General features: G+C 38.4%; 1 protein-coding gene across 1 annotated transcript; it reads left to right on the forward strand.

Annotated features, from left to right (window-relative positions):
• The first annotated feature begins 2,017 nt into the window (after window positions 1-2,017).
• On the forward strand, window positions 2,018-27,986 carry ARG1 (arginase 1). Its single transcript, XM_089676171.1, has 8 exons — window positions 2,018-2,168; window positions 7,486-7,558; window positions 13,721-13,895; window positions 16,842-17,001; window positions 18,933-19,027; window positions 20,869-20,973; window positions 22,946-23,082; window positions 25,283-27,986. Exons 1-8 carry the CDS (start codon window positions 2,109-2,111, stop codon window positions 25,408-25,410), a joined length of 933 nt encoding a protein of 310 aa, XP_089532297.1. The 5' UTR covers window positions 2,018-2,108; the 3' UTR covers window positions 25,411-27,986.
• Window positions 27,987-27,996: the final 10 nt, after the last annotated feature.

Genomic DNA, 27,996 nt, shown 5'->3' on the forward strand with positions numbered 1-27,996 from the left:
TTCTCTTGCTTTCGAGGCTGCCTGGATCCTGGCACTTATTATCACATTTGTTGGAACTGCCCCCTGGTTTCTATTTTCTGGGCGGAGGTTTTCGGTATCCTCTCCTCAATGCTCCCTTATACTCTGTCTACAGATCCAACCACTTCCATGTTAAATAGGAAGCCACAAGGTATCTCCCGTTTGCACTTTGAACTATTCCTGCAAGTTACTACTGCGGCAAAACAAACTATTGCTATTGCATGGAAAACCCCTCACCTCCACATTCTGGAAGTCAAACGTAGGATCACGAGAGCCTTAGTTCATGCTAAATTTGAGGCGGTTATTCAAGACACAGTGAGCACTTTTGAACGGCTTTGGAAACCCTGGGTGTTTACCTCCCGACTTTGATGATTCCTTGCTTTATCCATGTTGAGTCCACCTATGCTCTTAGGTCCCCTTTCAACCACAGGACCTAGCTTTCCCTTGGGGCTACCCCCCTGTTCCCTCTCTTCCTTTGACCCCCCTTTTCTCTGACTACTCTATTTCTTCCCTTCGCCCATACCAGTCCATGTCTCCACATGCTATCACTCCTTGTTTCCCCTTCCCTCTCCCTCTTCTCTGTCCCATACCCTCTTGTCCCTGTTCCTCGCTTCCCCCCCTTGTTTTTTTTTTCTCCTCTTTTTCTTAATTTTCTTCAAGCCTATGGATAACCTGGTCATACTTAGCACACCTACTTGCCTTTCTACATGCTGCCTCAGGCAGCAGCTACATACTAACCATAGCTGATCACGAGATACCTAACCCATACTATGACCCCCAGCCTAATATAGATTGACATGAAGCTCTTTGTATTCTGATATTTTTTGTTTGTATCTCCTGTTGTCATTATCCTCTACGTTTTTTTCAATACCTGTTTTTCAGTTTTCTCATTTACCTGTTGAGCGTTATACCCATACCCATGTATTGTTTTCTGCCGGATGCAAGAATTCCTGCATCTTTCTTGATTGTAGAAGGGGATAAAAGAGAGAGTGCACAAACCTTGCGCATTACCTCAATAAACAATGAATAATTTTATTTTATTTTGGAAATATACTCACAAGAGTAGCAGTAAAACAGGCATAAAATATCCATAATCTACACAGGGTTGCAGGTCAATCCAAAGGGGAGATAAAAGCTAACGCATTTCACAGGGTGCTCTCTTCATCAGAGCTGGGTTTGACAGATAGAGACTTCAGTTTGGCAGAGTTCCCATAGCAAGGAGACTTTCAGCCACTGAGTGTCAGTATTACAGAATTTCAGCCTGTTTTGTGGATTGTACCTGTATGTGATACAAATGACAGTAACCGATCTCTGCCTGTTGATCTCATACTCTGTCCCAATCTTATGTTACCCTTGTTGCATTTTTTTTGTATTATTGCATTGGAATTGTAACTTTGGCTTGAAGCCTTCCAATAAAATATTTGAACAGGGAAAAAAATAAGAAAAAATGCACTCGCATAGATAAACAGGTTTCAAACCTAGCTGTATCCACATACATAAAGCAAAAACAAAATGTAACCAAAAAGCACACTAATGAAAAGAAAAATTCCAAATATAATATTAAGAACTCACATATACACCATTGTGTTTGCTGCTAATGAAGCATGTGTGTCAAACAAATGATGGATAACAAAAACAGTATCAGGCGGCAACAGATGCAAATAGCAATAGTTGTTCAGTCCAAATAAAAAACAAGTGACTGCTTATCTGGGGAAATACTATCTAATGTTTTAATTTTTTAAAAGTTCGACATTTTGTTGCAGATATTATAATGAAGGTTAAATTGTGAGCTCAATGTACTAAATTTGCTGTTTCACTTCTACATATTTTTGTTTCAGTTTTAGATATCGTTTGTGGTGTAACCTATTTGTAAGTACGTATGGTCCAGTAACAGCCAGTTTTTTCAAAGCTACATCACTAGGCAAACACATTGCATTGCACCAGCAGATGCTTTTCAAAAGAAACACATTGCATAACTTTTGTTCCTGGGTGGAGATGTTACACCTCTTTACCTCACTATAAGGCGAATCAGAAAGGTACAAAAGGAGAATGTTAACAAGCTGACCCACATACAAGAAGAGACAGTCACAATGAGCAAAACAACTAAGAGATCAGTGGGAGTTGTTGGAGCACCCTTTTCTAAAGGGCAGGTGAGATATTTCCCATAATGAATGCTTGTTGATTGTAAACTATGCTTGAAGGGACCATATCTGAAATAGAAGTCAGACGTTTATTACTTATTAACTGAAATATTGGAACAAATGTCTTGCTGGTGCTGGATGATTGATTTATATATATATATATATATATATATACTGTATATATATATATATATATATATCTAGATACTTTTTCTTTCCTGGAGTCCATTTTTTAACACGTCAGAAAGTGCAGTTACAGTGGATTTACATAGAAAGCAGACCTATAATAGCCAACCAATCAAAATGTTGCCATTTTTTTGGACTAACATTTTTGGTCTCTAGACAGTGCCTTTGCTATTTTCTATAATGTGTACATGCTCCTAAGTGTTTGCATGATTTTTGTTGTTGCATCTTTATAACAGAATGAACTTTTGGTTTCTTGACAGTGCCTTTGCTATTTTCTATTATGTGTACACGCTCCTAAGTGTTTGCATGATTTTTGTTGTAGCATCTTTACAGCGGAATGACTTTGTCTCATTAACTATAATGTATTAGAAAGGAAGTGATGCCTTAGGGGAAATTTACTAAAACTGGAGAGTGCAAAATCTGGCTTAGCTGTGCATGGTAGCCAATCAGCTTCTAAACTCAGAGTGTTCAATTAAGCTGGAAGCTGATTGGTTTCTTTACAGAGCTCCACCAGATTTTGCACTCTCTGGTTTTAGTAAATAAACCCCATAGGCATAAAGGAAATCTTTCTAAAGCTTGTCAGTTTAAACAGATCATATTAGGCTTAAATGCTTAACCAAGATTGCCTTCAGCCAAAATAACATGTCAAACCCATCATTAGATTCACAGTTGAAAATTGCTGCCTTCAACCAGTTGAGTCTCCCTCTTGGAGGTATTGGATGCCCATGGCATAAAGGTCCAGTAGAGAAGCCTGAAAGGCAAGGCAAGCTCAACTAATTCAGGACATACTTTCACATAAATATATCTGCTAGTAATTCTGGATCTACCCATCATTTTCATGTGAGGTCTTGCTAAAGATAACCTTTGCTTAAGTATGTTTTCATCTTACATTTAGTTTACCTTTCCTGGGTTTTAATAGGTTTCATATAGCCATACACATTAGAGGAAAAGTGATAGTATGTCCAACAGGAACCAGTCAGATTTCAGCTCTGATATTTATCATGTAAAACTCAGCAAACATATTACAATCTGACTGTGCAGTCTCATTTTTGATCTGCCAACAACTATGCACTGCAGGGGTCTGCCTGACTGGTTAGTTTAGGTAGGTTCTGACATCACATAGTTTTGGTAAATCTAAATTGAAAGTGACACTAAAGCTTAGTTTTTTGAGTGCCCAGATCCTCTTCTTTTCTGGTCCCAGCCAGCACTCCTTCCCCTCACTCAGGTGAGCGTTTTTTTCTGGGGGCACTGCTGTGTACCCATCCCTGAGCTGTCATTCTATAAGTTCATAATACAAATAGCTCACCCCCCCATCCACTCTCTCCTCATTGGCTCACTGGCTGTGAGCCAATGAGGAGGAAGAGTCCCTAGACAGAAGAGGCTGACAAGAACACCACTGGATCGAAGGGGGCTCAGGTAAGGATTGGGGGTGGGAGTGCACACAGAATGCAAAGAATACATGAAGGTAAAAAAACCTTGAGCCTTTAGAACCACATTAATTGTACAATGATCAAATTGTAAGGTGTATCGTGAATTATTGTGAATGTAAATCCCAACCCCGACAAATGTGAAATTAATCGCTTGCAGTGGGGCTGCACCTGCACTGTGAGTGGTAATTGCTTGTTTAGTTCTAGGGTACATTGAAAAGAACATCCACTTACCTGATTCTCTTTGCTGCTTGCCCAGTCCCCACACCATCTTCTCCCCCATTCTCCAGCAGTCTAAGGTCCTGGCGTCATCAATACCAATGTAAGGTGCATCGCCTTGCATTGAATGTGATGACGCCAAAGGAAAGTCCACTGCCACAGCATGGAGGAGGGTTGCCTGCAAGGGGAGCAGTAGATCAGGTAAGTAAAATTGTTTTTACACTCCCCTAGAATAAACAAGCAACTAACCCTTGCAGTCCAGGTGCAGTCCCACTATAACAGATCAATTTCAAGCTTTCCGGAGTCGGGCTTTAGAGTTAGAAAATTAAAGTTATTAATTGTTTTTTTACTGGCGGCAACTCTACTCTCTCTGACCAAATTTTATGCCCTTCTACTGTGCAAAAGTTACAAAGATTCACTTATTAACATTTTGATGAGATAGATAAAAGATCATAGTAAATATGTTAAGTCTAATCTGTGGACTGGTTAAGGTGTTACATATTAATTACACTCATCATCACACCCACATTCCACATATTAACTTCTCTGCACAAGTCCGGATTCAAATGCTGCATCCTGCAGGACAAGCTACCTGTCTGGTGCTGATTATTTCTTCATAGGTTTTCCTGGACTTGATACATATCAGCTTAGGGAAAGGATTCAAATACAAAGAGCATTAACCCAAAGCAACTAATCAGTTAATCGCTCAGTGATCTGATACCAGTAATCAGTTATTTGTTTGTTTTATAGTGGTTACTGTACTTTGCAACCTAGTTGACTTTTTTTCATTAATTTGCTGAAATCAATAGTATGGGAGGTGCAGAAGTTGTGAGAGTTAGAGGTGATGAAGTCTGTAACTATCCTTTATCTTTATCATTGATTGGGACATTCTGGAGTTGTGTCTATATATATATATATATATATATCTATATATATATATATGTGTGTGTATTATTATTTTTTTACATTTATTTATGCAAGTATTTTCATGATACATTATTTTAAGGTCAATTTTGATGATAAAAATGTGACAAATCATTCTGATTGCATCATTTGGCATGCATCAGTCGAGATGTGTTGATAACGCTTACTTTGCCCAAGGGCATGACTGAAACTGACTGTTTTTATTACTTAAAAATCACGTCAGCTGAAACCAGTTCCTGTATGAAAATTCTAGTTAATTTTGGCTTCAAAAGGAACTTCTAACACTGTTCATTAGGAGCTAATTAGAAGTAGACACCAAATATGTAAAAATTGTTGGCTTTGATACCAGAACTTAGCCTATGATGCAAAAAAAAAAAGCAGAATCACTATTTATATGCATTTATAAGACTATAAGAAATATTTATTTAATTTCTACTTAATCAGAGGGTATGAGTCTGGAAAAAGATGAAGCAGACACCTTTGGCTTTGAGAGTTATTTTCACAAAGCATATTTTCTTGTGAGACCACAAAGGGAACTGGAGGTCAGAAAGATATTCCAAGTACAGTGCCAAGTAAATGCAAAATTCATTACTTATTAATTGTTCCTTTCTGTCCTGTGTAGTAGGATGGAAAAAAAATCAACCAAAGAAAAAAGGTATATTCACATGTGATTAATAAACAAGTCCCCTATCTAGAACATTGACTGTATCTTTGAATTGAAAAAGGATATACAAATCCAAAGAGTTACATGAAATGTATGTAAATGTATAATATATACAATACAATACAATATAAAATATCTACCTATTGTCTAAGTACTTGTTTTTAACTGTTTAATGTACAAAACCAAAAAACAAAAACACCATGGCATTTTTCTTGTGGCATCAGTTCATTGCAGTATAACACACAGTAAGATTAAACGAGAAGTATGGACTTTATAAAAAAAAAAAAAGACTCATCTAGGTGGATGCAGCATCGATCCAATGCTGCATCTGTCTCTCGCCGGCTCTGCAGTGAGATCTGAGTGATCGTTGAGAATACAAATGTATGCATAATCACATCTATCTTTAGATGTGACCTTAGACATAGATGAAATTTTAGAAAAAAAGTAGTGCATTTATTACTCTGGTCAAAGCATACACTTTTATTCTATAACATCAGCATTGTAATAACAATACAAACAACAGTTATTTATGTCTGTCCAATATAAATTTAAAAAAATCTCCTTTCATGTTCTGATTCTTGCCTGTCTCCTGTCATCTCTTTCCACAACTTCCTGGATGAACTGCATGCTTTGCAGCTTCCCCTCTGCTGTTTACTTTCAAATTTAGGACTACATGTCCCATGGTGCCTTTCTGCCTACAAGCAATGATTCCTGTAAAGCCTCTTGAAAGTCCTCCTCCTCTCAGCACCTCTGTAGTTCAGAAGGCAGGCTCTGTGAAATGTGTGACACAGCAGTCCCTATTCACAGGTCAATATTGAATGCATGTGACAGAATTCAAGAAAGTAAATATGTCAGAACAAAGTTAAGATTACAAACTTCAAGATCATTTAGATTAATAGGAGTAGGCTAGAAATAATGCAAATACATTGTAGAAATGAATATTTGATTTTACACTTTGACCATAGACTCTAAAAATCAACTTCAGCCATCTCCAACCCTAACCTAATACCCTGTGTTAAACTAGACCATAAAATGTTACCCCCCTCCCCTTTTTTTTAACATTATAGTATTTTTTGTGTCCCAGCAGAGCTCTGTGGCATATCTGCACACACATTACCTGCACATGCATGAAGACAGGGTGGTTTGAAAGCCCCAAACCCGGCAGTGTCTGTGTATGCGCTGAATCTCCCTGTTCACATATTTAGGGCTCTGCAGTAATTCAGAGGCCAGAAGTTTCTCTCTATTAATTTTGCGTCATCTACCCTGGGAATTTCATCTCATAATAGCATTTTTTTTAATTAGTAATGTGCATTGTGTTAAAAAAAATATTTAAGGCAGAAATACACTGCATCTGGGCACTACAAACAAAAAATGCTATTTAATTCATTTTTAATATTCAAAGCAAACTCCCCGAATCATCCATGTCTCAATGCTTTATTTTGCTGAGGAATCACTTTGGAAAGCACCTCCTAGGATTTCTGGCTGTGGCCATCTTGAATAAGGGCAGTAGCATTGACTTCCTGGAATCCATCTTCCCTTAGCTTAGGTATGCAGGCAGGTATGCTTACCTAAGAAAACTCCTCCACTCCTGAAGACTCCTGGGATGTATGATATAATATGCCTAGGCATAGAAACCAGGACGTAACTGAAGAAATGTTAAAAAAAGTTTAAAAAAGTAAATATGATATGCTATCTATAATATGCTACTATCTATTTACTAATGCTAGCAGCATACGGATTAAAAATAGTCAGTGTCGATTGGAAGAGTGAAATTCAGCTTTAGCAAAGCAAATCTGTAAATGATTGCGGAGTAACAATATGTGTAATATGTAATATAAGGTCAATGGCATATGTTTGATGGATATAATCTTATCATTATTTCAATTCATCTATATTTCTTTAACAGCCCAGAGGTGGAGTGGAAGAAGGACCAAAACACATAAAGAAAGCAGGTTTAATTGAAAAACTGAGAGAACTTGGTAAGAAATTTGACAATGATTATAAGAATATGTCTATCTTTCTATTCATCGATATCTCATTCCAAATGTTAAACTATGCCCAGGTGAAACTTGCAGATGCAAAAGCAAACAGCTAATTTTCCTTTTTCACAAAAGACATTTTACATACTAATACAAAATAATATTTTTTTAAATATTTCTTTTCATTCAAAGGGCAAATGTTTGTGTTTCCATAGGAATCTCCCTTGCTATATTAACTGTATGAGCTGTTTACCAATTTTCTCTTTGTTTATCTGTTCTTATTCACCTAAAATACCTAAAACATTTTTTTTTTAATGTGTCTCACCTTTTGATTGCTTAGAAGAAGGTGTCATGGCTGACTGAAAATATTTCTGTGTTCAGTGTGAATCTTTCCCAATAGAAAGTCTTAGGGCTCATGTACATGGGGCGTTTGGAAAACTTTTCTGAACAATGGAAACTGACTGCTGGAAAACATAGCTTAAAAAACGTCAGTTTAGCTGTGTTTGCATACTGCGTTTATGTGCATTTGCGTTTAGAAGCGTTTTTAAAAGATAACCTCAGGAGACCTTCCCAAATGCCCAGAATGCACTGAAAAATAGTACAAAATTAACTATTTCAGACATTTTGAGAGAAATAGAGAGAGCAGAAGCAGACATAGCAGTATGTGTTGAGATTACCTGTCTTTTCTGGTTGTATTCACTATGGATCCCATCATGAACATAATTGGGCACGTTCTACCATTTTTTTCCTTCACACAAAACCTGGAACTGACTGTGCTGATGTACTAGGTCCATTTGAATACATGGAAAACGCTTTGCATGCATTTCTCATGATGAAAAAAGGTTCTAAACAGCATCTGGACATGGAACAGTTAAAAAAAACGCTTCTAAACGCAAACACTTATAAACGCGGTTAACCGCGTTTACAAGCATTTACACGTGTTTACAAGCATTTGGCGTTGGAAAAGCCGGTAAAATCTACTCCTGAACACAAGTTTGGTGCGTTAAAAAAAACGACTGTAAATTCAACTGCCTGTAAGCGACTGTAAACGACTATGTGTACATGGACACATAGGAAAACATTAGGGAGAGTTTAGGGGCTGCTGAAAAACACTCAGAACAGCTCCTGAACATCAGTTTAGCAGCTGCAGTGTACATGACCCCTTAGGAAAGGATGAGCTTCTAATCTTTAACCCTTTGTTAGGATAGACAGGGGTCAAATCTATTTTACAACTGATAATGAGATCTGCCAGCACAGTACAGACAAGATTAATTATGACAAGCACAGCTTCACATCTCTCTCATACAGAAAGACAACTAATTTTTAAAAGATTTCAGTGCTGGAGTCTCCAGAAAAGAACAGCAATCTGCAATTTTTAAATCTTTTTTTTTTCTGCTATGTGAAGAATAGGGGGAATGTATAATAAATGTAAAGTAGGCATTATCCCAATTCAGCTGCTAAAGTGTAAATACATTTCACATTTATTACATTGCAACATTGTGAGTAAATGTTGTTGACCTTACAACACGCCTGTCTTGTCCACAATGTATGCAATATGTTGTGTTTCGCCTCAACAAATATTAGTCATGACTATTTCATTACCATATACTTGTGTGAAGCTACAGGTTAACATGTACTGTACATATCCTAACTGACAGCTCACTGCCTGTAATAGCCAGTAGTGATTCATTGCGATATATCCTCATTTGTGACGCATTATAGCTTGATCAGACATGTAGTAAGCCTTTTCCTTTGAGCCGCTGGTATTGTGACATTTCCAGAAGATCAAGATTTGTATGACACAGATAACTTGATGTGACTGTGGGCAATATTTTAAACGAAAATTCCCAGTATCAATGTAATTTTATTTAGAGTAATACAATTATTTCAGATATACAAAAATCACTGCTAACAATCATCTAAAGTAACTGTCATTAGCAGTGACATAATGAGTAGTGGCTAGTTCAGTAGATCTACAGCAGGTACAAATTGGGGAGCACTGCCATACATCTGAATAACAGCACCTAAAAATTGTTAGCAGCCTTCTAGAATCACTTGCAGCCTTTATCGGGTGACTCTGTTAGTGTTTCTGCAATATTCGTTCATTTTTCAGTTCAAGCCTATTAAATTGCACCTTTTTAGTACAGTAAAAAATTTTGTTTGTGCACATAGATTACATTAAATCAGATTAAAGTAGAACTATATTGCATCTGAGCACTGCAAACCAAAATCATTATTTAATTCATTTTTAATATCCAAAGCAAACTCGCCCATCCATCCCTGTCTCCATGCTTTATTTTGCAAAGAAATCACTTTGAAAAATACCCCCTAGCATTTCTGGCTGTGACCATCTTAAGTAACGGTAGATGATTCATGTAGAATTTACTTCTTGGAATCCATCTGCTTAGGCATACAGGCAGGAGGGCGTGCTGAGAAATCCCCTCTTCCCCTCCTGAAGACTCATGGGGTGTATGGCATCTTTTGCCTAGGCCTGGAAACCAGAAAGTAACTGAAGAAATGTACAAAAAAGTTTAAAATAAGTAAATATTATATACTTTCCTATGGATTTACTAATGCTAGCAGCGTAAGAATTAAAAATAGTCAATACTGACTGAGAAAGTGATGTTCTGCTTTAAACATGCTACCCTGAGAAAGTAAATATATTGTAGCTATGTTCCATAAGGTTTAAGTCTGCATCAAATTGGGAAAGTCCATCCCGTAAAATGTACAAATACTTTATTTATTTGCTGTCCTTTTTCATAAAATGAAAGAGGTTCTGTTAATTTCATATATATTGTTTGGAACCTGGAGGTTAGGGAACCTCCAATTTAAACTCATCCCAAAATTTGCTCATCACCATTTGGTGACCACCACCTCCTCACCACCATATTCTCTATGACACTTCCCAAATCATCAACATAAGGGCGGGGGTGTAGTTTTTTAGGGGAGAAAGGGGGTGCTGTTGCTAGCCATGGCTTTGTTTTCATTTTCCAACATTCTGCAGTTTTTCTGGACTTTGAATTATTATCAGAAGAATGTATGACTTAGAATAATGGAGTTGAGAAGATTTTGAGGGATTACATTTCTCCCTAATGGGACATCCCCATGCCTGACTTTTTTTCTGTTCTGTAACTGAAACTAGTCTTCATTTAGGGAATCTTTTAATGTAACCACTACTCAGACTGAGACTTTTATAATTTATTGTGGTGATGTGGTTGCAAAACATACTTCTGTTGTATAGAAATGTAAATAATTATGTAAAAATGCAAATAAATATGTATGTGTTGATATCCAAAAATATATATGTGTTTATATTTAAAAGGATAAGTGGGGGGTGTACAATGTTTCCCCATCCTCCAACTTTGATATGTTATCATCTTCAGTGTTCGCTCCAAGCCCTAGTCTCTGTTCCATCATCAGATGCTTTATGAAGCAGGCCATAAGTGGATCAAAATTCAACTGGTTCAGCAGGGACTGGCCAAATTTTGATCCATGTATGGTATAGCTGATTATACACAAGTCCATCTATCAATGTTTTTTTCCAGAACGATCACTGATGTCAGCTATAGCCTGCAACACTGGTCATTGTATTCTGCCAGCCAGGAAGGCTCCCTGCCGACAGAATACCAATAGCACAGCAGGACTGATTCCCCCATCCACATCAAATGTGTGAATGGGGGGGGGTCAGGTTAATTTTTTTTGTTCAACCCTTGAATGAAAAAAAAAAATTAATCTCCTTTATAAGACACCTAAAATAGAAATGTGAAGTGAAGTGCAGTGAAATGAAGAGTTCCTGGGTATGACATACTAAGGCAGATAGCAAGCTTAAAAGAGAAGTAGGGGTTGACTTTTTTCCCCCAATCATACTTACCTGGGTGGATGCTGCATCTGTCCCCCACCGGCTCTAAAGGTGAGAACTCAGCAATCACATGACTGCTGATCACTGAGTTCTCACAGCTATTCTGAGCAGAGAGTGGTGACTGTCAGTCACTGCTGTCTTCTCTGCCCCTGGCGCTCACTGGAGCATTGGGCTGTGGAGACGGAGGGAGCTACTGGTTCAGGCTCTCAGCGGCTGAGGTGCCACTCCAGACTCTGGTGTGGGTCCTGACTTTCCCCGGCCTAGTGATATCAGCCGACAGTGGGCTTCAGCCCTCTGTCAACTGAAAACGGGTCATAGGAGTGCAGAACGTACTGCACTACCGTGATCCACAGAAGTACAGCCAAAAGAGCTTTGACTGTACTTCTCCTTTAAGTTAAAGAGTTTGAACATCAAACATCCAGTGATATGCAGAGGAGTTTTAACAAAGAGAGCTTCGTTCATACATAATTTTAATATTTGTGCTGACCAGATGTTCAGCTTAGGTCACTTTCCATTTTAGTAAATCTTACTCTAAGTTTCATCAAAAGGAAAACTTTGTGATTCACCTGATGCTCCCCTTCCAGCCTTACTTTGCCTAGATGCAGAAGTTAATCCAGTAGATTGAATTCCTCTTGCAAAACCTAGACTGCAACTGGATAATGAAGACTGATACTGTACACCCATAGGCAAACTAATGGACAGAACATGACTAAGATGTAAATAACTGTAATTAGCCTCTCCATCCCCCTTGGGATGAAAAGAATTCCTCCATTTGTTCCATTGTGTAGTCCTGATGGTAAGTGGTGGTTGTCTTTCTTACACTATGGCTAATCTTTCAACCTCATTGCAGACCACCAGAATTGATTAGAGGGCTGTAAAATCCCATCTTGGAACAAGGATCTTTGTACGCTTTTTCAGTTACACTAGGATTACAATCCAACCAGTCCAAAATGTCAGACACCTGCTTGGGGCTAAAGGGTCTACTAATCATTTATGGCTACTTCCATGAAGATGTCTGAGTACTGTGTTGTTTAGTTACTAGTCTGAGCTAATATGTCTGAAATAAATGGACCTCTTTGCTTACAAAATTGTAGGAACAGTATCTGTGACCTCAGAAACACATAGCAATTAAGGATCGGAAGATTAAACACACACAGACACACATACAAAGGTGCATGGGTATATTCCCGGGTGCTCACTACTTGTGAATAAGCATACCAAATCTAATTATGAGGGCACTAACAGGACTTCCACAGGAGAATCTGGATTCCTATAACATTTATTACCTCAAAACAATATGCAGGATGACTTAGTGGCTGGCAGTCTGCTTTGCTGGCAATTGGGTAAGTAGAAAGGCAGCATTAGAGGGAAAAAAATATGTTGCAGAAAGAAACGGTAAAAACCGTTAGTAATTTTATTGCCAGCTTTCCTATGGCTGGTTCATACCCCTAGAGGATCCTAGTCAACCAGAAGAGTATGAGTGGCATGCATGCACAATAGGACCTGGGTTTGGCAGGTACCTTTCTTTTTGCAAAGGCTGGCGGCACAGTGAAGAACTTGGGGGGAGGGGCAGGACTAAAGGTAACTATACAAAAGGTAAAAAGGTATAAATGTATAAGCTAAAGGTAGGGGGCTGCCACTTAAAGTAGAATCCTGGCTATACACCTAACTAGCCTTAAACTGTCCCATCCCCCATCCTAACACCTATGCTATTACCTAACCTGTGTAAGAAAGATGCATATAATTACCTATTTTGGGCCACTCTAGTTCGGTCACATAATGCCCCGTGTCAGCCAGCAGCAGCTGCGGGGAGAGGAGAAAGCGCTCTGACAAAGGCTAGAAAAGCCTAGAGCAGTAACGTCACCCAAAGGCTTCAATTGTCCATCCATTGTCAGCACTCCCTCCTCTGCCCTGCATCTGCACTAGCTAATAAAGGGGAGCCAGAACACCTGACCAGATCAGAGCAGCCTGAAAATAGGTAAGTATATGCACCTTTCCTACACAGGTTAGCTAACATAGGTGTTAGGAGTTAAGTGTATAGCCGGAATTCCAGTTTAGAAGGGTGGAAGGAACTTACTGTATAATGACCAACTCCAATAAATTGATGTTGTCTTTAAATTTCAATATTCTAGCATTCTGGAGCTTGTTTTTCAAACAAAGAAATACCAAGTGTAGACAAAACAACATTTCATAGTCTAGTAATAATACTTCATAATATTCTAGTTTTGCATAAAATCCTGTATTAATATAGTGTATGTTATGTTACTATGTGTTACTATTGCCCTTTACTCTTTGTTTTGCAGAATATGATGTGAGGGATTACGGTGATCTGCATTTTCCGGAGGTGCAGAATGATGAACCCTTTCAGAATGTGAAGAATCCTCGCACGGTTGGGCAAGCTACAGAGAAAGTTGCTAATGCTGTTGCAGATGTTAAGAGGGATGGAAAAATTTGCTTAACCCTTGGTGGAGATCACAGGTGATTATATTTTTTAAAACAAAATCTTGGCCCAATTTACTGGCATATCGTATGCGATATTCAGATCACCTGATTCACTTGATGCAAATCAGTTTAGACAGTACTTATTGCATAAATAGGAAATGGAACATAAACTGATCTAAAAGTCAATTCAATATAAAAAAAAATATACATTTGTTAAATAAATCTTGGTCTAGTCACACACTATCTAGCAAATGTATGAAATGAATAGCTGTTTGTTAAGAAGCAGGCACCTGCCAGCATCCTAACAATGAGTGACTAATTTCTGCTGTTAGCCTGGGCTTCCCCAAAGAGAGCAGACATTAAAAAAAAAAATGGCGTGCAGGCCCACCCCCCACAATCTGTACCAGGCCCTTTTGCGTCTACCATGAATTTTACAGAGGACCAATGCCAACAAGTTTAAGAAAATGGTTTGAAGTCACCCAACAAAATCTATACCAGATCTTTCTGTGCGCATGCAGTTCAGCTGACAAGGAAAGGAGGGCGGATGAGGCCCCCCCTCGGACTCCTACCAGGCCACGAATCATCATCACGGGTGGTGTACTTTGTCGGGGGGGGGGGGGAAGCACTAGAAAAGCACCTTGTTTTATTTATATATATATATATATATATATATATATATACAGTCAGGTCCATAAATATTGGGACATCGACACAATTCTAACATTTTTGGCTCTATACACCACCACAATGGATTTGAAATGAAACGAACAAGATGTGCTTTAACTGCAGACTGTCAGCTTTAATTTGAGGGTATTTACATCCAAATCAGGTGAACGGTGTAGGAATTACAACAGTTTGCATATGTGCCTCCCACTTGTTAAGGGGCCAAAAATAATGGGACAGAATAATAATCATAAATCAAACTTTCACTTTTTAATACTTGGTTGCAAATCCTTTGCAGTCAATTACAGCCTGAAGTCTGGAACGCATAGACATCACCAGACGCTGGGTTTCATCCCTGGTGATGCTCTGCCAGGCCTCTACTGCAACCGTCTTCAGTTCCTGCTTGTTCTTGGGGCATTTTCCCTTCAGTTTTGTCTTCAGCAAGTGAAATGCATGCTCAATCGGATTTAGGTCAGGTGATTGACTTGGCCATTGCATAACATTCCACTTCTTTCCCTTAAAAAACTCTTTGGTTGCTTTTGCAGTATGCTTTGGGTCATTGTCCATCTGCACTGTGAAGCGGCGTCCAATGAGTTGTGAAGCATTTGGCTGAATATGAGTAGATAAAATTGCCTGAAACACTTCAGAATTCATCCTGCTGCTGTTGTCAGCAGTCACATCATCAATAAATACAAGAGAACCAGTTCCATTGGCAGCCATACATGCCCACGCCATGACACTACCACCACCATGCTTCACTGATGAGGTGGTATGCTTAGGATCATGAGCAGTTACTTTCCTTCTCCATACTCTTCTCTTCCCATCACTCTGGTACAAGTTGATGTTGGTCTCATCTGTCCATAGGATGTTGTTCCAGAACTGTGAAGGCTTTTTTAGATGTCGTTTGGCAAACTCTATTCTGGCCTTCCTGTTTTTGAGGCTCACCAATGGTTTACATCTTGTGGTGAACCCTCTGTATTCACTCTGGTGAAGTCTTCTCTTGATTGTTGACTTTGACACACATACACCTACCTCCTGGAGAGTGTTCTTGATCTGGCCAACTGTTGTGAATGGTGTTTTCTTCACCAGGGAAAGAATTCTTCGGTGATCCACCACAGTTATTTTCCATGGTCTTCTGGGTCTTTTGGTGTTGCTGAGCTCACCAGTGCGTTCCTTCTTTTTAAGAATGTTCCAAACAGTTGTTTTGGCCACGCCTAATGTTTCTGCTATCTCTCTGATGGGTTTGTTTTGTTTTTTCAGCCTAATGATCGCTTGCTTCACTGATAGTGACAGCTCTTTGGATCTCATCTTGAGAGTTGACAGCAACAGATTCAAAATGCAAACAGCACACTTGAAATGAACTCTGGACCTTTTATCTGCTCATTGTAATTGGGATAATGAGGGAATAACACACACCTGGCCATGGAACAGCTGAGAAGCCAATTGTCCTATTACTTTTGGTACCTTAACAAGTGGGAGGCACATATGCAAACTGTTGTAATTCCTACACCGTTCACCTGATTTGGATTGTAAATACCCTCAAATTAAAGCGGACAGTCTGCAGTTAAAGCACATCTTGTTTGTTTAATTTCAAATCCATTGTGGTGGTGTATAGAGCCAAAAATGTTAGAATTGTGTCGATGTCCCAATATTTATGGACCTGACTGTATATAAAACAAACCTCATTTGCAAATTCTGAAGAGTTCCCCAGACCCTGACCTCTACAGAAATAGCAAATAAAGTAGAACTAAACACAAAACTTTTTTTCATTTTGGATAGAGTAAGGGAGGGCCATAACCCCTGTAACATTCACTTTTGTCATCTGTGTCGCATTGGGGAGATTTCCCTTCACTTCCTATCTCATAGCCAAAACAGGAAGTGAGAGAAAATCCCTCTAAAGTGAGGGAAACCTGGGGTGTCACCAAAACTAGTGCCCCATTAGAAGATATCACCCCTATTCCTGTTCTGGGGACAACCCTAAATTTGGGATTTTCTTCTACGTTAGCTTTTGATGATAATGGTAAACAGGACAAATAAAGAGGGCGAATCTTCCTGATAGGGGAACAAACAGCAATAAAGACCTGACAGGTGTTCTAATCTGTCTCCACTCTATCCAAAACTATAACAAAAAAAAGTTTTGCATTTAGTTATACTTGGAGAGAAATTTAATTTGGTTTGCCCCATACTGCGTTCTAATGACACATTTAAATTATAACACAATGTTCCAAGAGAAGGATTATAATGGCCTATGAACTAGATGTCCCCAGATGTTGTGACATTCTTTTTGTTTACCTTTATTTTTTGTTTGTGCTGATACAGCTTGGCAGTTGGGACCATCACAGGTCATGCTAAGGTTCACCCTGATCTGTGTGTTGTTTGGGTGGATGCCCATGCAGATATCAACACTCCATCAACATCACCCAGTGGCAATCTACATGGACAACCTGTCTCTTTCCTAATCAAAGAGCTACAAAGCGAGGTAAATCAAGGCTTCCAGTACACGTTGCTTGTTTTCTTTGCAATCACTTGCGTATTAATTGTCGAACTGTTATTTCTACCAGTTATTTCTATCACAAGTGGTCTCTTCTTAGAAAACAACCATCAAGCTATTTTATATGAAATATATATATATATATATAATAGATGAACACCTGAACAGTGAAAAGGTGATAGCTAATTGGTTGCTATGGGAAAACAATTTTCCATTGAGGTCCTTTTCATATGGGTCTCACATTTTGCATTAGTCTTCTAATTATTTGCAATGTGTCCAAGTGCACATAAACAGACAATAAACTGTGGCACAGCAAACTTTTTGTTAATTACAGGAAAATGTCAGTAATTTTAAGAATACAACCATAATGAAAATAAAGTAAATGATGTGCAAGTAAAGTGCCCACCTCTAAAAACAGATTTGTCACTTTCCCCTACTTTGACTTTCCATACCATCTTTCCCGACTCTTCACCCTACTTTTTCTGAGCTAGGCACCTGCTCAGCCGCTGTTCCTTCCACCCAGGTATGGAACACCCTGGGACCACTCAAACTATCCCCAACTACTCATGGTAACTTGTATCCCTTCTCATCTGAGTCAGTTGATGTTCCCTGAGCACCACCTTGGAACAATACCCTATCTTCACTGATACTTTTTAGTATTCAATGACAATGGAAAGGTTATGAGCTGTGTGTTCTGTAATACATTTGTTATCTTGCTCTCACATTTAAGTGTGTCATAACAAATGTTCTGTAATTTACCTTTGCTGAAGACTTCAACCAAGTGTGTTGTCTTATTGTCCTTTGCCGTGGCACAGTCAATTCTATGTACTGTACTGTTCCTTGTTTTCTTTAAGGTATGTTTAACATTGCCACCTTAAACCCCCCAAAACAGTTATCTTATTGTTGTGTTCTGTTATGTTTCCACAAATTTCATCTGCCTTTCTAAATTAGGGAAGCCTTCAATAACGGAATAGAGATGACAAAAACACCTTGCTGAGATCAGTTACACTATTCATGATAGACCTTTGATGATTTGAATATACAGTATAAATGTAATTGTAACTATAATTTACTTTACTATATTTAAAGTGATTGTATCCTCAGACCTGAAATATGAACAAAGCATATCCATCTATAGTGTGTACTTGTCTCAATCCAGAGCACTAAGTGTCATTTCTGTCTGCTGCCCCATTCCTTTGCTATCAGAGTCCATTCTGACACGTTTTCCTCACAACAAGAGAAAAATAGTGATGGGGGAGGAATCTCCAGAAGATTGACAGCCTCAGTTCTGTTTCTGTGAGCTGTGTGAAGGAGTGTGTATCCCTTCCCTCCAATCAGCTCTTAGAGCTGTCCTCACTGAGCGTAACTTCAGCTCTCTACCCCCTGCTTTGCAGAGCTGAGAGATCCTGTGCAAATTCTAGACTTTGAATGGATGTAGGGGAAAGATTGCTTAAGATAAACAGGTACAACTTATGTATGAGTTTGTTTCATCTCTGTGTATCACCTGAGGCCAGTCACTTCACTGGGTATATGTAAGGGTTTACAACCTCTTTAACTATTTTTATTCTAATCTCTGATTATATATGCTCATACACTGTCTTATATTTCTTTATTCTGTTCTTTAACATATCAAAAAAATTATTGAAAATGGAAAATGGTGCAGTCAATACTCATACCTACACACAGCTCTTAAAAATAGATATATATGATTTGTGTAATTAGCCAAAGCTAATGATTCAGAGTCAAGTTACCCAAGGCAAATACAAGTCTTGACTGCTCCAAACTGGTAAAAAATAGTATCTTATTGGTTTAGATGAGTTTCTGCATTTTGCCCATCATCATTTACCTTGCATACTATCTGAATGAATATGCCTGAAAGTTTAGTTTTAGTAAAGCTGCTTATTCATTTTGTTTATTAGGTGCCAGACATTCCAGGATTCTCTTGGGTGAAGCCAAGTATATCTGCCAAAGACATAGTTTACATTGGACTGAGAGATGTAGACCCTGGAGAGCAGTAAGTCCATTCAGAATCTCTATGTTGAGTAGCATTCACTGTATATGCAACAGGATATACTTGTCATACATAACATGTTTAAATCCATTATATACAGTACAACCCTAAGTGATTTAAGGGCACACTAGCTTAAAAAAATGCTGCTTCTAGAGGAGTTTAGCATTTTTCCTGCAGAAGCAACTAATGTTATCCTATGTGTCCATGCACATTAGGACATTTAGAGACAAGCTTTAAGCTCAGCGTTTAGTGGCAGGAAAAAACCCTTCTGATTTGCATTTTGGGAGTGTTTTTCTGGAGGAAAAAAAAAAATCAGCAAATGCTCCTAAACACTGCTAAATGCTATAACAAAAAAAAAAAAACACCCAAAGTTATTTTTTTATAATTTTTTTCTGCACAGAGCATTGCCATTTCTTTAAACCCTTCACACTGGATCGTCCCGGCGTGAAGAGGAGTTCCTGCGCCGGGAGGTGGGCGGGGCTTAGTATCATGTGGCTGCCGTGACATCACGTCATGGCCGGTCACATGATCGGGAAAGGTCCCGATCAAAAGAGCGGACCGGTACCTTTCCGTGAGCACCTCATGTGTGCTGGGAGCGCGCAGGGCGCGCGCTCTCAGCGCATATGTTTTTTGTTACATGAACACAAATGTGCGGCCACTTGGCGTCTAGGCCCAGACGCTGGGAGGCCGCACATTTCCGTGCGGCCGGTGTGAAGGGGTTAAAGCCAGTGTGCATGGACCCTATAAAGGAGTAACATCCTTTCAATTTAAGATGGTACCTAATATTTAGGGGTATGTGATCTAAACTTAGTAGCTGTGTGTCGTCCGAACTTGCGTGAAGTGAAAACCTTTTACAACGTGGGTTTGGTGAAGGGTGTTAAAGCCGGTGGTTGCAGGAAAGAAAATCACCTGATTGTCCCATCAACAAACTCAGTTTTGATGGGGGAATCCCATAGCTGCTAACAATAATCACATGTAAAATCCGGTAGGTTGGTTGTACCCAAGCTGATTGATCGATCAACCTGGGTACATTTAGACTGCCCATACATGGTTTGAATCATCTATGGCCGGCTTAAGGCTTTTTGTACTGTGTGTGTAATTTGTAAACTTTTTGACATGATAATATATTAATAATTTATTTTTTAACTTGGACTTCAATTTACTGTGTACAGGGCATGGAGATCCTAATATGGTGGATGCTTTAGTTCAAGGTGTCTATGCCTTAACTTCTTGTTGTTTGATGTACTCAAGACCACCAGGGCCATGCCTAGTTCACGTAATTTGGCATACAGTACTTTGTTAATTCCCTATATGGTTCCTTATTTAGTGAATAACATGCCATCCTGCCATATCACAGATATATATATAATGGAAGCAATGGCTTGCTCTAAATAGGTTGAACTCACAATTTAACCTGTATTATCTGCTTGTGAACATTTGGATGATGCCAAGAGTACCTATTTAGAATACAAAGCCATGTAGGCACAAAATATTTAAATACTTTTCTACACAAAATACTGAATTTTGCAAAAGTGCTGTCAAGAAGAGATTAATATAGAATGAACATAGAGCATGGGTGCACGCAATCAGATCCTGGATCATTTCACTCTAGCTCAAACACAATTCTGATTGGCCTCAGTGGGATTCACTGCTGCAGATGTTTTTCAATACACTGCCTCATTTTTCTGCTGAGATTGAGTTATAATGTGTCATTTATTATTTGTGGAAATTCAGAAGGGATAGGAGCACCAGACAAGGAAAGTCCCCAGACAATATATTGCCATTCATTTGTATATACATTATATTTATAAATACACTTTTATGAAATGCTATTTCCTTTGCAGTTATCTTCTGAAGACTCTTGGGATTAAGAGCTATTCAATGTCAGACGTGGACAGACTCACAATAAAAAAAGTTATGGAAGAAACTCTGGAATATCTAGTGGGAGAGTATGTATAAATTATATAAAATTATATAAATTGCACACAATTGTATTTGCATTGTTCACATGGAAACCTTGCAATGCAAAAGAGGCACAACAAGACACGAATTGAATAAATGCTGAAAATACACCTCAAATAATAGCAAAGGGTAGCTAAAGGTCACATGTGACTTCTGAACCACTGTATCATGATACATTTGATAACCCAACCTTGCTAACACCATTTTGTTTTAAAAGATCAGACTACTATCTAACATTCATAGATATACTATCCTATAGGGAACATCTAAAAAGGTTATTTGTGTAAGCATTTGTTTTGTATATTTGTTGGTCCAGGTGGTTTAGAAAAATTCTGCAGTTGTTCCGGAATACTGCTATATATTCAATATATTATCAAATCAGAAGGATTTGATATTTTTGGATGCTAGTCCAACCAACCATAAGACATGGCCTGAGCTGCTTGGACAATATCGACTGGGGTCATGTGCATCCAAATTAACAAATAGAATGAAATTCATTATCCAAATCTGAATTATCGAACAGATTTGAAAATTGAACTCATTTCCCCATGGGCCTCAACTACTATCGCATTATGTGACCTCATCCAAGTGAAACAAATGCATTTGTTAATTTCGTTGTAACTTTTTTTGGCATTTGATGCTATGTCCATTTAGAGATTCATATACAGTACATCGGAATCTCCAAAAATGTAATTTTCACCTGAAAACGGATTCATAATGAAACAAAATGCACGTCTTGCTGCAGGAGCCACAGCTGTCATCACCTGCAGCACTATAAGGACAATATAGACTACGGAGTAGAATGGGCAGTACATTTGATTGGTGATGTGATCTATTCCAGATTATGACACAATCAAAAGTTTCCCATGTGATCCAGCCCTTGCTGTTTTAAATAAATGTCAGATGTACCAGGATTGTCATTTAATTCAATATAATGCTATCATTATGACTCAAGTAAAGATTTATCATGTCTTGTAAAAAACAGATGAAAATGAGAAATAAGGTGAGACTACTACATTTTGCATTGGGAAAAAAAAAACAAAAAAAGTACGTAACCTTAACAGTAGCACATTTTTCTTTAGTGTCATGGTCAATTGCAACATGTTCATCCAGATTAGACATACATTTGTTTACACAATAGCATGGTATTGTATATGTCATCACTGTAGCCATTGACGTTAGTGTGGACATTAGAGTATTAGTGCAAACAGCAAATATAGCAAAAATGTCACTTTATGCCCACTTTAGGGTTATAACCTTTAATTATACATGATCTACTGTAGATAATTGGTTTTTAAACCAAGCAGATGCAGCAGGATACACAATGAGCATAATTATAGCATTTCTAAAGTCTTTTCATTTTTGTAGTCTTTTGACCTGATAGCAATTGCTTTAGCTGTTAAGGCCCTGAGTACGCGCACATCTTGTAATCTTTGCGTGCTTCACATTCAACAAGAGGTGGAAAAGAAGTGTCATTAGTACTGTTAGAGAACTGGAGTTTCGTATTATTACTGATTTGAACAGATCAGAATGAGGAAGATTTCCTCTGTAGGAATATGTGGATTACGTACATATGTTCAGCTGATGTAGTGTTGGTGTAAGTACAGATGTCATTAGAAAAGTATAGGAGCTGCCATAGCTGACCTTATCCCAAATATGATGGATACCTGGTTTAATACTTGCAATTCACAGACCTGGAGCCAGCATGCTGTAAATGACATCAGAAAATGTCAGAACTCCTTATCACTTTCTTGTTTGTAGCTCAGTTACTCAGGCAGCATTGAAGTTAACCCGTCAGTACGACCCAAGGAACTGGCATTCACTTAAAGTAAGGTCAGCAATGGCAGCTTCCATAATGCTTTTGACATGTGCTCTAAGGAACATAGAAGAAAGACAGATTCTGTATTAATATTTGTTCTGTTAGCAATTTTTACATTTTATTATCTGCATTATCTTCAGGAAAGAAAGGCCCATCCACTTAAGCTTTGATATAGATGGCTTGGATCCCAGCGTTGCGCCTGCTACTGGTACTCCTGTTCCTGGAGGTCTCACCTACAGAGAAGGCATGTACATCACAGAGCAGATTTACAATACAGGTAATTTCCTATTCCCCCAACAGTCTGGATCCAGGGGCACATTACATTATGAAGATTTGCAATCTAGCCAGAAGTCTTGAGGTCTTGTTTTTAAATAGTTTCCAAACATCCTCCCACAACTGAGCCACCTCCATTCATGTTCATATTCACAACCCTATTACCCATTGAGACTGCTCAAAAATAAGGGAAGGGCGTTGCTGCAAGTTTTCTGGAACTCCTATTTACAGCACAGACCTCCTCTATAGGGTATATGGGGCTTATTCAGGATTAACAAACATGCTCCAACTGACCACAGGTTTTAACACCATTGTTAGTGTGAACACCTCACAGGTTATTTTTAAAGCTGAACTTCAGGCAGATAGGCACAGTTAATATTTTAAATGCAAGCAGTACCTTCATTCATGTGCTAACAAGGATCATGCTAATAGCATAGAGCAGAGTTACTGGGAGATGAGCTCATCATCCTGCTTCACTGTCCAGTCACAGAGGGACAAGACCTCTAAAGCCTTGTATACACAGGCCAAAATGGGTTGGTTCAGCAGGAACCTGCTAACTTTCTGTCCGTGTGTACAGCTGTCTGCTCTACAGAAGCCAGTCTCACGAATAATCAGCTGCTGATCAGTGCTGGCAGCCAATGGCTTTTATACAATGGCAGATTGGGGAGGATTCCGCCGTCTACCTTGCTTGGGTGGAAGGGGGAATCTGCTTCTTTTTGACCAGCACTGCTGGCTGACCGAGGAAAAAAAAAAAAAAAAACATTTATCAGCAGCCTTAGTGACAATCGTTACCTGTAATGAAGTGTCCCATTGTTTGCAGGCACTGAATCCTGGAATAATCTGCTGTTCAGGGATGCCCCATTCTCTCCTGGTCTTAAAGCTTTGCAATGGTTCATAGCTTCAGGGTCCAGGCTAGGCTGCTGTTAAAAGTTATACCAGGGACTCTCTTCCTGCTCCCACATTAAGTAAAGTTCTCCCATTACTGTCAGTGCCTGTAACACGATTTGTGAAAGAGGGAGAGGATCTTGCGACTCATTAGACTCTCCCACATTCAGAGATCCTATTGCTGGAAGTGAATGCAACAAAATGACTTTTTCAAAAAAGTGTGTTTGGCACAGAGGTGGGGGGCTGTGGGGGTTAGCACAACTTCTTCACAGCTGCTCAGGCCTTAGATGGAAGATAACTTTCTCATTACTGGAAATGCAGGAATAGGAAGAGGACAGGGCACCCTTGCATTGAAAGGATTAAGTTCACTTGTTGTAACACGTTTTCAGTGGAACATGTTACGTAAGGATATGCCCGAGTCCCAGTTGTGACAGCTAGTGGGGGATCTTCTCCCCACACTAGCTGTCACAATTTAAATAAAACATGGCAGTGCAGAGCTACGCCCACATCACATGGGAAAACTGCAAGTTCCGACAGTCTTTCCGGCTGTCAGCTTGTAGTTCTCAATGAACTACCATGCACTATTGAGCACTGGGGTAGTTCATTGATTCTTCCTGTAAATGTGTATCTGCTTGCCCATAATGCTTTCCAGAATCTCAAACAAAAAATAGTAAATGCACATTTTTTTACCTGCAAAAAAATGTGCATTTATTTTTTTTTGTTAAAAGGTGAACTTATCCTTGAAGCATTCTACAGAATCCAGCTGCCTGCACAATGTGAGACTTACTTCATTCCAGGTAAGTAATGCGACTAAAGTTATTAAAAAAAAATTGAAAAAAATAAGCTAAATTTCAGCTTTAAGATGGTTTTACCCTAATTAAATTAAGGCCTACTGAGTCATTTTATGTTTTGAGCTGTTTAAAAACCACTAGAAGATTTGTATTGTAGCCATTGAATTGAATGGGTTTTTTTTCACATTTTGCAAAATTCAACCAGTAACCAGTAAATGTGTAAAAGTTGGCAGTCACATTTGTGTGTCCCCTGCCACGGTTGTGTTAACTTCTTTTCATTTAGAAAATCAAATCGAAATGTAAATTTCAGTAGGTGGTCTCAAACCTCCTCTTACACACCTTGCAGGAAAGAACTGGATTCTAGCAGTTTAGTGTGGGTAGTAGATCCATTTCCTTAACGATTTGTCAAATGGTTTTACAGCAGGATTTAAAAAAAAGTTTCACAAAGCAGCAAATCTAATATTTGTGTGGTGATTTGGTATGATTTTCTTAACACATTTTAACAAACCAAATATTTTCCTGGTTTAGGCTTACTTTCTGCAGTGGATATGATGGAGGTCAACCCATCTCGTGGAGAAACAGAGAGGGACTCTAAGCTGACTGTAAACACCGCCCTCAATATGATCCTATCCAGCTTTGGGAAGGCACGATCCTGATCTGATCTAAATGCTATGTTCTTTGCCATGTCCACCTTGCATACTTCATTTTTAATTATTAGAAACAGTATATTTTAATGGACAGGATACTCATATCAAAATGTATAAATTACCATTTCTCTATAAGAATTGCTTTCATTCCCATGTTGGCAAAGTAGAACTGCATATGATAGGGAACCATAGCACAAATAATATATAAGTTATATTAACTTCTTTTCTTTTACAAGTAAGAATTTGAATCTCTGCGACTTGTTTTTGTATGCTTGTTACTGTAGATCTCATATATATATATATATATATATATATATATATATATATATATATATATTAGATGAATAGCTTGCTGTTTTGATGTTAGTAGTCTTAATTTATTGATGTGAATGAAAAACAGTTTTATAATGCCTCCATTTTTGTCTGATGGGGGGGGATTGCACACTTATGCTGCATCGCAGTTTGATGTATTGCACATCCTTTGCCAGTTGATTGCTTTCAGATTGCATCTATTAAATGTAAAGAAACATTAAATTTGGAACCGCTTGTTTTGGACATATTTGTGTGCTCAGGAAGCACTTTTAGTATAGTGTGTTCTTGTACATAAGAATGTGCATGGAAAATGTAATAACTATGTAGAAGTTAGAACCAAAAACAACCTCCTGCACTAAGATGTGGCGCCTTGACAGCTGATTAATCCCACTATTCTTATTTCATAACCATTCTCCAAATGAGCACCATGCCTTGCTGCCTACTTAAGACTGGGGAAGTCCAAAGCCACTGTATGCAAAAGAACAAAAGAGGGTTCGCCAACCTAGTGCATAATCTTTATACACCATTTACTGAAGTAATGTTTCAGCTCTGATGAAGAGGGGACCCTCCTCTAAAGGAATCAGATTTATAGACCCGTGTGGCTACTTTCTAGGGATAAAGAGGACACACATTGGTTCTCGCTATTCTTTTTTTAGGATTGTTATGTTGAGCAAGTTTCTAAATTGGTTTGTGAGTAGAATTATGTATGTCCAGTGCTTCAGTAAATTAGGACCCTTCAGGACCCTGTGTTCAAACTGGACTAGGAATCAAATGAGGTCCCATAAAGTCAATTAAACTGATATCAAGACTAATAGATATACGACATTGAATAAATGGATCCAAAAGTATGCACAGTCCTCAAAGCAGAGTGGCAAGGAATGTATCCATGGTGTCAGTATCTTTTTTTTTTTTTTCTTGCTACAGCTGTTAATTTAATTGTGGAGTTCTAAACCTCATGATATACACATAGCATATAATATCTACTGAAAAGTTCAGTCACATCTTATGAATGGTCACAAAGACAATACTGTACTAATAAGAGGTGATATAGGTGTTTTGTATTAGGCAGAAGTATTACAATGTAGGCATACAAAAATATAGCTGCTTCTTAATATTAACTGTGTAGCAATCATCAAAAGTCTAGAGTCCTGATTCCCAACCTGAGGGCTAAGGGCCACGTATGGCCCTGAGTAGACCACAATAATATAAGTGGGTGTGTTGATTTATAAAGGGCTTCTAATGGCAGTGATTTCATGTAGTCTCACAGAACATGTCCCCAATCTCTGTCTTCTGCGTCATGTTTTCAATCCATACCACTACCAGTACCATGTCAACAGTCTCTGAAGTATTCTGTAGCAGTACACATACTGATTATGTGTACTCCCTTGGTACTTTTATGAACTTCAAAGTGTGGCAAATAAGGCCCTCTTATTTTCAAACATTGACCATCACTGGCCTTGAGCATATGCACACAAAAACCTGGCTGTTGCCCCAAAAGGAGAACATATTTGCATGGCTAAATATGTGGCTTGTGTACTGCATAAGAAGTGTTTACACAATAAAGACATCCATTGTTACTTGTATGTGATTATCCTCTATCACAGGAATTGAAAACCCTGGCAGACATCCTTCTCTTGCATAGGTTGTCAATGCCGTATACATGGTATGATTATCAGCAGAGAAAATGTAACCTCCTCTAAAATCAGCCAGTGTGTGAGAAAGTCATCCGGTTATCTGAGTACCCATCAATGCTACCATGAGTAGGCATTATAAAAAATGGTACAATGATTTACCACACAAGTTTGTTGGTACGGTACAGCGGTAGAACGTGATCTATACAAAATTTCTTCTTATATGTGTTTGGCTACTTCTAATGTAATTTGAAAAGTTGCAATGAGATTAACAGAGCAGCCAAAGACCTTTTAGGACTTCAGAAAGAAAATTCTTTGACACTTGCATGCTTAACAAATGAGAACAAATGCTGTAACAAAGTTTATGAAGGGGAGCTGTTGGGTAACTAGAAGTCAAGGTATGCTATGTAGGCCAAAGACAGTCTCTATAGGTATGAAGAAGGCAAGTGTGGGTTAGTGGAATTTGTAGTCCAAGAGTCACTAGATAATTCTAGGTTATCTACAATTTGATTTAAATCAAACCTTCAACTAAATTTGTAATATGCCTTCATTTTTTTTTTTTTAATATAGATTCTTATTTCACTTTGAATTGATCTGTTATAATAAATACAACTGTACATAATAAAATAAATATTCCCTCTAGTTTAGTTTT

This window comes from Staurois parvus, unplaced genomic scaffold, assembly GCF_062004578.1.
Source record: "Staurois parvus isolate SC_StPar_1 unplaced genomic scaffold, SC_StPar_1.0 ptg000165l, whole genome shotgun sequence".
NCBI classification, from domain to species: Eukaryota; Metazoa; Chordata; class Amphibia; order Anura; family Ranidae; genus Staurois; species Staurois parvus.